The sequence below is a fragment of the Protobothrops mucrosquamatus genome, unplaced genomic scaffold, assembly GCF_001527695.2.
Source record: "Protobothrops mucrosquamatus isolate PMUCROS unplaced genomic scaffold, P.Mucros_1.0 scaffold_194, whole genome shotgun sequence".
Taxonomy (NCBI): domain Eukaryota; kingdom Metazoa; phylum Chordata; class Lepidosauria; order Squamata; family Viperidae; genus Protobothrops; species Protobothrops mucrosquamatus.
The window spans coordinates 232516-245976 of NW_015386270.1; the positions used below are offsets into that span (position 1 = coordinate 232516).

The window sequence follows — 13461 nt, forward strand, 5'->3', positions numbered from 1 at the left end:
TCCAGGATCAGACTGGATATCTTTGCCTATCCAAAGGTCTTTATCTGAATTCTTCTTTCACTAAATTCATAGTCTGAGGTGAGAGGAAGGACCAAAGGACCGACAGAGCAGAAGAGTCAGTTGGTAGAATGTTCTTCTCAGAAGGTTCTCCTGATGCCTCCTTTATATTCTCATTGGTGCCAGATGGAGATCTTTTTAAAATTTTCACTGGGCTGTTTGGATGTTTATCTTTTTATTTCATGGATACATGAGTATGTATGTATGTGTGCAATTAGCATGGAAGTGGCTAGTCAACATATTTTGGAATGAAGAGTTCCAGATTTTATTGATAAACCAGCCTTCCCCAACCCAGCCCTGTCTGCTCAAGGACCCCAAAATGACTTATCTTGCTTTCGGATTTCCCAATGTTTTGGTCAAACATTTCTTCTTAATAGTAGGCAGATCTTCAGCCAAGGCCAAATTGTCTAGTAGGCCAAGATTTATTGGTTCCTGTTGTCCAGTCTGCTCAAATGGAAAAAAACAAACATGGAAGGACTTTTGAATCACCCTCATCTTCATTTGCAAAAGATTTTTAAAATAGTGGAAGAATAATTAAACTAGGATCAAATAAAATATAAACTTTTAAAATAAAACATAAACCTACAAAGAAGTGAGGATATAGGTGTATATGATGGAAACGGTGAAATGAAAAGTCCTTACCCAAAGATGCTTTCCAAGAGGCAACTGGACTTTCTTGGATGAGACACAAAACATCTTCAAGGAAAACCAAGGAATTCCAGTTTCCTTTGGAAAAGCCATAGGCCATCATTAGACCAGAGATTAGTTTTGTAATCAGCTGTATTTCTTTCTTTCTTTTTTGTCAGAAATAAATTGGAGATAAAGAAAAAGAAAACATTGTCCTTGTTCTCTAAATGTCTTGGAGAATCTGGATTTTACTCTGCAGAGGTTCTAATATGGAACTTCTAATATGGAGAAGTGCTACGATTTCCAGTCTATCACAGACCTGGATGGTAGTCACACACATCAAAATCCATTACGATTACCAGGTGCTCAGATTTCAGAGAATATTTGTACATTGCTTTATGACACAGGAGTCTCCAAACTTGGCAACTTCAAGACTTGTGGACTTCAGCTCCCAGAATTCTGCGAGTCGAAGCCAACAAGTCTTAAAGTTGCCACGTTTTGAGACCCCTGCTTTATGAGATACAGCCAATTCATTAGCTCCATTAGTCAGGTCCTCAGTTCTGAGTAGAAAACAATACAACAACCCCCAGTAATTCGGAATTGTTTATGTCTTTAATAAGATGCAACATTCTCCGTTGCGGATGCTACTCCCATTGGGGTATCTTTCCTCCCACAGGGACAGTTTAGCAGCAGATGTAAACATAACAATAAAATATATACAAAAATAAAGCTGTGCTTTAGCTCTATTTATTAAAGCAGTATACATGAAACTATATAGATCATTAAATTATATAAATGAGTTATGGTCACAAAAGGACAGAAGAAATGCGTCTATTTCCCAAGCAAGTTCATCCAGAGTTGTGTTGCTTCCCATTCAACTCTTATACAGTTTACTTCTTTGTAAACAAGGAAGCTTTATGGATATAGGTGTGGCTGTAAAGCGGGTGGGGGGGCCTGTTGTTGCTTGATCACAGTTTTATTTATTTGTTGGTTTATTAAAGTAACACAGCCTTGGACTGCTCAGTCAAGGCGAATGACCCTGCCCGGTCCATTAGGACACGCTAAATTTTCCTTCAGTGCTGTTACGATGGCTTCGAAGGTCATTGGTACAGCGAGCACAATATGCTGAGGCCCTTGCATAGTTTTTGTCAACCTCATGTTTTCTAGGTAAGGAGCCACAGCTCCCATAATCCTTAGTCTCCAGCGACACCCTCCCTCTTCCTTCCTTCCTTCCTTCCTTCCTTCCTTCCTTCCTTCCTTCCTTCCTTCCTTCCTTCAAGTCTTCCCCATTAGAAAACTGGAAAAGGGAATCTTCTGGAATTCTGCTCTTCAGGGTAGAGGAGAGAGAATGATATTAAGGGGCACCTTAATGTTCATCTGGGCCGAGGCATAAAATATGTGTTCAACCACTCACGTTTCTTCAAGATGACGAAATATCTAAGCCAAATAACAAGTCCCCGAATTTAGAAGAAGCCTAGCCTTGGCAAGATTTACTGCCCTCCCAAAAGCTGGTTTTGAGAGTGCCTACTTTGTTTCTGTGAGGGATTTTATATTGATTTAGTTCCTTCATATAGCTGTCCAGCTCGACAAACCCAAGAGATAGGCTCTATCATACTGGGCAGAAAACCAATTTTTTCAGGCCTTGTGCAAGGTCAGCAAGGTTAGCTTAATCTAAAGTGGAATGATGTTCCCCAGGGCTGATACCAGGTCAGAAAAAGCTCTTCTCTTGGGCCCCACTAGTTGACACTCCTGCTGGATCAGGCCGGGCAAGTAGAAATAATGGGGGGAGAGAGTTCTTGAGACATTAACCCACACTTGTTATTTTGCTCTTTTCATAAAGATGCCCAGCTGCATTTATTAATTCCCCATCTAGTCAGATTTCCTGGTCACCAGATCCATTTTATTTACGGTAGTTACTCTCCAATCAGAGTGATTTAATTTCCTGCTTTTTAAGGTAGCTATGTTTGGTTTGACTATTTGGAAAATACGTTGTATCTTCAACAAGCCAGTTTTATAGTTTAATGTTCATTTGCTGTCTCATAGTTTTCTTTCACTGGTCAATGACTCTAATAAAGCATTACTTTCTCTGGATCTAGCTGAAATCAGAAAAAAAAATATCAGCTTTTAAATGGGATATTTAATAGTTGGACTCACCTCATTTGCCAAGAAAGTTATTTAGCTGTCATCAATTTGAACTCCAGGGGATTGTTGGGAGGGAAAAGTGCTTGCCCTCTCAACTTGTCTCAGCTATAATTTGTAATTCTTCTAAACTCATTTCAGCAATTTATGTTATCCCATTCACGAATCTGATCCATTCTGGTCCCTTCTTTCTCTTCCACTCTTCAAGCAGCCCCACATTCTTCTCAAACTCTGTCCTTCCCTCCTTTCCCCAACTGTTCAAGAGAAATCCACAGACACTATAAAACAAGAGAGAGAAACCATCAAATGCTGGAAGTCTGATCAGATTCCTGTAGGCCAGATCAAAATTTCTCATCTTTCAGATACAGCATTTAGTTTTTTTAAAAAAAACCCACAGTTTTATGCTTCTTGCCTAGAGGATGTAAACCTAGAGGGCTACTGAAGGAATTTGAGAAGAAAATCTATAAGAACTATAGCACAAGATACGTCAAGCAACATGTCCTCAGCCAAGGAAAAGCAAGACAGGAGATCTTGGAATATTCAGTGTCTAATATATGGAGGAAAACTCTTCTTAGATCATCCTTTCCAGGGTACATCTTCCATTCTACAAGGGAGGTTCTTCCTTCACATGTTATTATGAAATAACAAAGAGTAAATTAACCTTGTTCATTCTGGTGCCATTCAGACATTTTGGGTTTCAAATCCCACAGTCCATTGTAAGCATGCTGGTTGGGGATTATGACATTCAAAGCATCTCAAGGGCCCTGAGATGGGAGAGAGCAACTTTAGAACAATCTCTGCCATCAGCATTACGAATGTTCTGATCCAAGCTGGGGTTTATTCTGTTTCCCTCTGCATTTTAAAATCACTTACTAAGTATGTGTTGCCATCTTCCATTATTTTAGCTGTTTTCAGTTTTTGGTAATTACTGTTGCTTTCTTTTGGAACTTGTTTAGAACTATACTCAGTAAGAATGAGTGAGTTAAATATTCTGTTGCTTCCTGGTCTTTAAAATTAGATTCACACAATCTATTGGATGAACCTTTTCCAAATCCCATTATGGCTTAGCAACAAGTGGGAACCCTGACACTGTAGCTCATTCAATAAACCATGATTAAATAACCCTGTTATCGTGTGATGTGTAAATCTAATCATAATGTATAGCTATGGCTTTAAAGTTCTTTGTTGCACACAAGAGAATACTCTGTTTTGCTTTATCATTTTGTTTTAGTGCATACAAATATTAAGTTCCGAGTCAGTAGGGGATCCATTGCAACTTGCAAGCTCTAGGCCTTTTATGGCCTTGGTCCATTCCTGATTATATGCATGATGGGTCAAGGAATGCACAAGCCTTGAGCAACATTTGCATCTTTCCACATCTGCACAGCTGGAATTGCACATTCTCCTGCCAAAAGCTTGAGTTCATCTTAACAGATCTTGCTATCAAACTGATAGTACAAGAAGTTTCAGCAGCTGTGATCCGTCCTTGCAATTTGGTTCTATAGCTGATGGAATGAAATGACTTTTTATCAGCCAGCTCCAATGTTTGATCTCCGTCCACCTACCTGAACAAATTCTAGCTTTCTTTTCTTTTTCTGACTCTCTTAAAGACCTGGCAGGATATTAAGAAAATGAGGTTTGCTTTTGATATGGTGACTTTGGTGCAGAAGGCTGGAAAAGGCAGTTGAAGCTGGTTAAATGATTTTAGGCAGTGAAGAAGCCAGGATGCTCAAAATTAAAGTGCAGAACATCATTCAACAGGCAGACTCAATTTTGAGAAAGGTGCAAAGGAAGAATGGCATCGATTAATCCATGTACTGGCTGTAGAAGATGGCAGAAGATTGCAGGGGAAATTTCCTGCATCTCCAGTTTAACAAGACTCAGAGCAGAAGTGAAGATAAATACTTTTTTCTGCATCCTGCTTGGCATTAGAGTCAAACTGAACTATAGGAAGAGTTTTACATCTTTTAAGATGGACAAATAAAAGCTGGTGACAGATTTTTGAAGCTGTATAAAACTATTCATTTTACTTTCTCTGCTGGGAAGGTAGCATGATAGTCTGCCCTTTCTTTTAACATGAAAAAATCTCATTAAAGTCCTCTTTCAAAAATCCATTTTAAAACTTACTTCTGATTTTATTTACTGCTTTCCCTAACAGACGGAGTCTTTGTACAAGACAAATCCTTTGTAGCCAACTCTGTAATTCAAGGCATTCTCTTTTTCAATTATTTATATATATATATATATATGTGCTTTTTTTTTTTTTTGAACACCCTGTCAGCCTAAAGAAAAAAAAAAAAAAAAGCACTCATTCTCTTCCCCTGTCTCTTGTAGCTAACAAAGTGAGAAAGAGCCTGTGGCATAATGGACTAATGCTTCTGCTTAACATGCAGACAGCCCAGGTTCGAATCTCGGAAGGGTATGTCTGACTGATGAAAACCAAATAAGGTTAGAAATAGCTATCTCAGTACTCCCTGAGCCAAGCTTTCGTCAGAACCCGTCTGACATCATCAGGGCGTTAAAGCAGCAGTCTGGGAGAAACCCTTATAAAGTGTGTGTGTCAATTGCTTGCATCCGGCTTCTGCTACGCGTCATCGGACCCAGCTGCTCCTGCCGTGCTAGAGGCAAGGTGCCTACTCCCGTGTAGGGGGTCCCTTTAAGTGTTTCAACAACTTCCTCCACTCCCGTCCTCCGAAGCATGCTGGTTCCTTTCTTCCTCCTTCTTTCACCACTCAAGCATGCCACTTTATAAGGGTTTCTCCCAGACTGCTGTTTTAACGCCCTGATGATGTCAGACGGGTTCTGACGAAAGCTTGGCTCAGTAAATTTTTAAACTTTTATACTTTACTTCTCTTGGTGCTCGGTTTTATTCGTTTACTATGATTCCCAAGAGTCGGATTTTTAGCGTAATTAATTCTCATATATATAATATATATATAAACAGATGTACATTCCTGAATCAAGAAATTCCAAATTAGTGGCAAATCGGACTTTTTTCCCAATCAACACAGTCAAATAAATTAATCTTGTGTCTGATGCTCGTGATTGTTCTAATGATTAAAATTAATTTATAAGCTGTCCTCACATCAAAAAAAGCAGCAAGATGGGAACAGGACAAATGTTTCTTTGTTGCAGTAACATGTTCTACCCAGTCCACTCGTATCAATCTCATCTCAAAACATTTGTTACTCAAGTACATTGCAACAAATGATATCATAACCAGCATAGACATTTAACAGTTGCATATGGGGAAATTCCATTGGTTACACATCAAGGACTTGTCTTTTATTGACAAACAGTGCAAGTTTGAAAATGATTAACTCCCTGAGTCAAAAGGAAGAGCATATCAAAAGACCCAAGAAAGCAATAATTGGCATTGAGTAATGATGTATTAAATGGCCCAGCTCAAACATGTGAGGGCTCTTTCTTTCATTCCCTTAATATAAAGAGCTTACAGCATTCCTTCCTTCCTTCCTTCCTTCCTTCCTTCCCTCCCTCCCTCCCTCCCTCCCTCCCTCCCTCCCCTGCTTTCTCTGTTTTGAGACACAGTTCAAGAATAAAATATTGCTCTGTCCTTGGGCCCTTTGAAGTCTCATTATATTTTATGTTGATTTATTTATTTCTTTTTCTATTTTTGGCCACGCTGAAGTCAATGACTCAATAACCAGGAATATACAAAGGAGACCCAAAACGCTGACATAACCATTGAACTGGTTCTTGAACTGATTCATTTTGTTGCCTTCAATTAAAAGAAAAAGATTAATTTGACCACGGGAAATCCTGATTTGTGCTGAATAACAGTTTCTATGGGGGTGGGTGGGTATCCTTTACACTTTTCAGTAAAGTTCCAAAGTTCCTGGCAATGAACTAAGTATTTCCTGGGCCCACAAATAAACACTTGACAGCCTGGATCTTTCAGTGAATATGGGACTACTCAATTAGCTTGGCCAACGTTGAGGATAATGGGTGTTACAGTCTAAAACATTGAATAGGCATCTGGCTGTTATTACATGTTCTCCATTACCTAGAGGAGAAAGAAAATGCCCTAAAAGAATTTTTAATTTCTGTAGGGTTTTTTTTTTTAAGTAGATGCTGTGAGGTTATTTACAAGGGGAGAAAAAACAGTGGGTTTTATGTATGAACAAGGCATACTAGATTAAATGAACTTTAAGACCCCCTTAATAATAATGATAAAGTTGGAAGGGACCTTGGAGGTCATCTAGTCCAACCCCCTGCTCAGGCAGGAAACCCTATATCATTTCGGACAAATGGCTGTCCAGTTTCTTCTTAAAAACTTCCAGTGTTGGTGCATTCACCGCTTCTGGAGGCAGGTTGTTCCACTGGTTAATTGTTCTAACAGTCAGGAAGTTTCTCCTTAGTTCTAGGTTGCTTCTCTCTTTGGTTAGTTTCCACCCATTGCTTCTTGTCCTGCCTTCAGGCGCTTTGGAGAATAGCTTGACTCCCTCTTCTTTGTGGCAGCCCCTGAGATATTGAAAGACTGCTATCATGTCCCCCCTCATTCTTCTCTTCGTTAAACTAGACATACCCAATTCCAACAATTATTATTTTCAAATAAATTAAAATCAACCACATGGTTGACTTGCTCTGCATTTATCTCCACCCCAGAATAGACCATCAGAAGAATCCAGCCTGATAGAACCAACGGCTTACTGAATCCAGCACTTGGTTCTGTGATTGGATCAGCCTAGAAACTGATGCCTTCCCCAGATCTGATGACAACAAGCTCTATAGTGAATCTATATTTTACATTAAGGTATCTTTGACATAAGAAAGCAATGGAAATTTATCTATATTTCCTTTACTACAGATGCTGCATGCTGGAATACATGCTGGGTGCAAGGAGGAGGAGAAGGAGAAGATTTATATCAGAAAAAAAACAGCACTCCCGTTCATTAATAAGCACATATAACATGGATGGAAACAGCCAGGAAAATGCCTAGGGTGGGTCTTTAACCACTCGATGATGGCTTTGCTGCTGGGCCCAGATTCTTCCTAGTAGAAAAAGCAAAGCTGTCAGCCTTCAACAGACATCCCCATTTTCTCGCCTTCTTGCAACAGTAACCTGGAAGGTCAGCATCCCAGCAAAAGAGCACGCAAGCTGACGTCAAAGGAAGTAACTGCCCATCGACTGGCTTTTGGGAAAGAGCATCCCTACAGCTGTAACTCACTAGGAAATGTCAGCTTATCCTTGACTGTTATCATCTCCTGCACGGCGTCCCCCCCCCCTTTGAGAAAGATAATGCAGCTGGTTTCGCAGATAGAAGAGATGAAGAGTTTTCAGAGACTGGCTGGTGTTTCGTCTTTCTTTTAGGAAGGAATCCCTCTAAAATCCATACTTGCTTCAACACCTGCACCCTCCTCCGTTCCTCTCCCACCACTCTGTGGACCATCTTCTAACATTTTTTCATGGAAGTTATCCCCTGCCTAAACAAGGTCAGGTGTGCTGCAGGGCAAGTCACACCATCTGCATTTGAAACACTCTGCCTCTCAGACTTAATATGGGTTTTTTCATAATTTAACATCTCTCTGGATTTTGTAATGTCTATTCGTTTTATTTTCACTTAAATAAAGCGAAGGTCAGGGAGATCCAGACAGGCTCTCCTTGCTGGGAAATCATATTTTATCCGGTATCCACACTTTGGGAAAATGTGATTATCTCTTCTGTCCCATCAATAGCATGACAATGTGGAATGGATGGTTACCACTATGCTCAAATAAAGCTGCACAGGTTGTTGTTTTCAGAAAATGAATATGTTCAGAGCTGGGATAGGGATTCTTTTCCATTACCTAACATTTGAGGTTTGCATCCATATTGGAGGACCTCCTTTCCTTCCCCTCCCTTCCCTTCCCCTCCCTTCCCTTCCCTTCCCTTCTTTATTGTCAAAGAAGGAGTGTGTCTCCCTGCACCCACCATACTTCTTGACCATTTAACCAAATATTCTGGGGTTTGCAGGGCAGTCTGAATCATAGCTAACAATACAGACCAAGTTACTAAACAAGCTAGGGTAAAGCATGTTAACTACTTTGTGGTTTGGGAGGGAAAAGACTTACAGCATTGGCATTTAAACTCTTCACAAGGGAGATACACATTGAACTCAAACATGTATTGTTTTGAAGGACCATTTCTAAATCTATCTATCTATATAAATAAAAATGTAAATGTTCATTTGTTCAAAATCTTAAATCTCCGAAAGTTCTTCACCGATTGCTTTGAAATTTTGACACAACGTTGCATTCGAATACGCGCACGTTTTTATATACCTACTATTATATAGATGTCACACCTGTGACAGATAAAAACATTTAACCTGTCTGAGCCACAGCAACGCGTGGCCGGGTACAGCTAGTGTTTAATATAATTCTGACAGAAGTAGTCTATTCCTTAAGACCTGGAGTCAACATCTCCTGGCTTAGTTGCCCTGCAATTATTGTCTCCATTATCATTGAAAGCCATCATGGTTTAGCCACCCCTGAAGACCAGCGTGTTAGAAAAAGGACACGATGCAATTATAGACAAATGTTACAAAAAATACAGATTGCACAATTGCCCCAGTGCCATATAATAATAATAATAATAATAATAATAATAATAATAATAATAATAATAATAATAATAATAATAATAATAATAATAATAATAATAATAATAATAATAATAAAGTTGGAAGGGACCTTGGAGGTCTTCTAGTCCAACCCCTTGCTCAGGTAGAAAAGCCTATGCCATTTCAGACAAATGGTTGTCCAGTCTCTTCTTAAAAATGTCCAGTGTTGGAGCATTTACAACATATGGTGTCTAGTTGTTCCACTGACTAATTGTTCTAACTGTCAGGAAGTTTCTCCTTAGTTCTAAGTTGCTTCTCTCCTTGATCAGTTTCCACCCATTTATTTACCTAAACAAAACCAGGAACAGTATAATAAAGTGATGCAATGTGCATGACACATTTACCACACTGCCCTCTTTGCATGCAGAGGTTTAAGAGGGAACTAAAACAAAGCCATCACAGAACTGGACATACCACCCAGAGGAAGTTTGCAATATACCATCTCCAAGAGACTTTTTTTTCCCCCAATTCATTTGTATCAGGCACACAACTAGAATTCAGTGGTGATACGGTCAGAGTACTTTCCACAAAGCCTCATGAAAGAGTCATAACCATGGTGTTATTTTTTTAAAAACTTTGTCAGTATTTTATTTTATTTTATCATGTGTATGTGTTGTCTTTTCTCTTGAAACCTCAAAATGGTGTCACTGGAGTTTCTCTCATTTTTCTTCCCAAGAGTAATCTCTATGAAGTAGCTCAGATGAAGCTAGGGACTGGTCCTGTCAGCTCATGGCCAAGAAACTCTTGAATTTGACTTCCTGGTCTCAGTCCAACCTCTTAAGCAGTGCTCTACGTCAGAGGTCTTCAAACTTGGCCCTTTTATGACTTGTGGGCTTCAACTCCCAGAATTCCTCAGCCAGGCATGCTGGCTGAAGAATTCAGGGCGTTTAAGTCCACAAGTCATAGAAGGGCCAAGTTTGAAGACCCCTGCTCTACGTCATTGTCTTTGTCAGTCGTTCAGTTGTGTCTGACCCTTGACCACTCTATGGATCATCACTCTCCATATCCCTCCATCTTGCACCACCTCCTTCAGATCTGCCATGGTCATCCTGGGGTCATCCTTTCTAGTGTCCAGCCAGGAGGCACAAGGGATGAGAAGGATTAAAATATTTGTGCCTTTGAGTCCGCCTTGATTCTTTGTGAGTCAGTTTTGACATGACAACAGGTCCATGCAGTTTTCTTGCAGAAATGATTTGCCTTTGTCTTCTTCCTAAGATCTGATGAAACTACAAGTTTACTTGATGATTTTAAATAGAATAAAGTAAAAGGCCCCCTTAAATTGAGTTCAGTTCTGGATGATAGTCATAAAACTGGCTGTAATTTCCCACTGACTGACTTCTTCTGGAATATCTTGTTTTGTTTTATTTTGGTCTGAAATTTTAAGCAGGACTGAGTCTCCTTAGCATTTGGTACAGTATCTTCTGAGGCCTGATAGGAACTGCCCGCTTCTGTGGCAGAATAACTCATAGAACAGTAATAGAAAAATGAAGGATCTTACCTTAATCATTCCTGTCCTCTTATCATATGAGCAGATGATCATTGTAGCAGAGTAAATCAGAGTAAATACATAGTAAATCAGGAAGTGCATTATAAACATAAAGTTTCATCCCACTAAGGGGGTTCTGTTATTTATTTTTTAAGAAGGCTGCCCTTTTAAATTGTGTCACAGAAAGGTTTTTGGATAATGCTGATTTTCTCCTGAAAGCCACATCTAATGACTAAGGGAAACTGATTAAAAACATTCCAGATATTTGAGAGATGGCACAGAATAATTCTCTGTTGCATCAGGATTGTATTCTGGTTGTGTTTCTGTTCTGTAAATAATGATAAGGATTTGAGACATTTATACATTGGTCTCCGTCGAAGGCCTCTAGATACTTGGGGCTAATTGCTGTTCAATTTCAACGTGTTCTCGGAGTTTTCATTCCTGCTTTTTTAATCATTAATGGCCTCTCTTTGGTTCTTTTTAATTTTTTCTGCAAATCTTACACCGAGCAAGGAATGAAACGTAATAATCTTCAAGGTCCTGCCAGCTCTTTGATGTGTCTCTCCATTCTTATTACATTTTTTTTCATCACGGTTATGCTTATTTTTCTGACTTTGTTTTATTTGTCCTGGATCACTTTATAAACTTGGCGTGTACCGTTTTTAAATAACGAAAACATATCGATACATGGAATAACGGAATCATCCTATTTTTTTTAATGGAAGGAATCTTGCAATTTACCTAATCTGAATTTTAACTGGAGTGACACCTCTAGATGGTGAACTGCATCTGGCACAGGAATTTAATTCGTTGCCTCTGTTTACTCTGGTCCTGAATTAGTTACCGATCACTATACTCCATTTCTCAACCTGTCACACCTTAATAGGAGCACCCAAAGTGGATTTTTGCTGAAAAAGAAAGAGAGAAAAGCTTTGGTTGGTAGGACTGATTTGAAGCACAACCTGGCTGGAAAACATCTGGCAACCCTCAAAAGAAGATAAGCTGGCTTAAACCCCTTTGGGGATTGTGCAGCCTTCCCTTGGGTGGAGCTTCCCTTGCAATTTCAATGCCTGCCACTTGTCCCTACCTCCCCCCCCCGCCCTCCAACTCAAGAGAGGACGAGATTGGCCTTGGTGTCAGCCAGCTTACTGTAAGTGATGTCTTTCCTTATCTCCCAGCTGACAAAATAGCATCCTTCATCAGCTGTATTTAAGGGTGGAGACCAGCAGAGCCTCCAGTGACAACAATACTCCCGGAGCTCAAAGACACAAGGAGTAACAACACAAATCGGGACTCCTTTGAGACTTTTAAAGACTCTCGTGATGCTGCCAGCAACATTCAAGCTTTGCGCCGGCATTTCCTACAGACACTTGCACAACATGACAGGTAAGGAGGCACAACGTAACTCTTGAACGGCATGAGAAGACCGGAGACAATATTTGAGGGTTTGGTTGAAGTCAGAGTAGTCAAATTCAGGACAGGTTTTTTGAATAGTTCAGGCTGACAGTTCAGGTTTAGCTCTTTGGAAGACACGTTAGGCTGAGATGATTGATCCTGATTCTTTCTCCAACCAAAACTAATGCTTTATTCCTGAGCCATAATGAAGCACCCATGCTCTTTTTTGCTTTGGAAATCAATACAGATCAAGCCAAATCTATAGGTGTTTGTGCGCAGCTAATAGATAAAATTCGAAGATGGAAGGTTGATGGAAGGCTAGGGTTGTTTTTTTTCCCAGATGGGCAGGATGGGTTCCTGCAGCCTGCAACGATTTCCTGGCGGAGTTGAAATGCTAATCTGTTAGTTCCTGGGATTACCTTTGTGCATTGTTTTATCCAGCAGTAGCACAGATAGAAACATGCTGTAAGTAACAGCATAAAGTATTTCCCTTTTCAAATTAGTTTGGGAGATGGTTAGGATCCAGCTGGAGTGGAGGCGAACTGGAGTGCAAGGAGAGAAAATAAGAGAGAATGAATATGATGGGGGAATACTGTTTGCATTCTTCTGGCTGCCAATTTATCATAGTCCAGGTGTTATGTTTTGGACACAAGGTGAACTGCAACAAGGCTATGTGTAAACTGAGCAACAGAAAAATGTTTTGCAAATTCAGACCATGTTGCCACTACGTCAGCACCTTTACTTACAATAGCCCCTCAGATGCACATGACAATAGTGGTTCTGCACTATTCAGAAACAGGCTTTCTAGTGTAGAAAAGTGTCAGCTGTTACTTTCTACCTTGTGTGATGTTGTTGAGGGCAAACACTTCCTGCCTGTTAATAGCCTAAAATTTGTGCATTGGCAGTGAAATGTTTTATTTCTCTTTCTTTTTCCTCCGCCCTTACAACAACCACCGAGAGACCAGCTCTGCTTTCACTATCAGTGGATGTAGTGGTTAGTATGGCAAGGCTTTTCCAAAGTCAGGTGTTGAGGACTACCATTTATGTCAACGGTAGCGCCAAGAAGCAGTCTCTCCTTCTGAGGCTATCAGCAGCTTGGAAGGGAAAATATTGTAGTGTTGTGGAATAAACCAC

General features: G+C 39.9%; 1 protein-coding gene across 1 annotated transcript in view; it reads left to right on the forward strand.

Moving 5' to 3' along the window:
* Positions 1-12248: 12248 nt before the first annotated feature.
* Positions 12249-13461, forward strand: part of STAR (steroidogenic acute regulatory protein) — a 6902-nt gene continuing 5689 nt past the window's right edge. Inside the window, exon 1 of the mRNA XM_015824685.2 lies at positions 12249-12318. Coding sequence (XP_015680171.1) covers positions 12255-12318 — 64 coding nt within the window. The 5' untranslated portion in view covers positions 12249-12254. The remainder of the gene's footprint in view (positions 12319-13461) is intronic.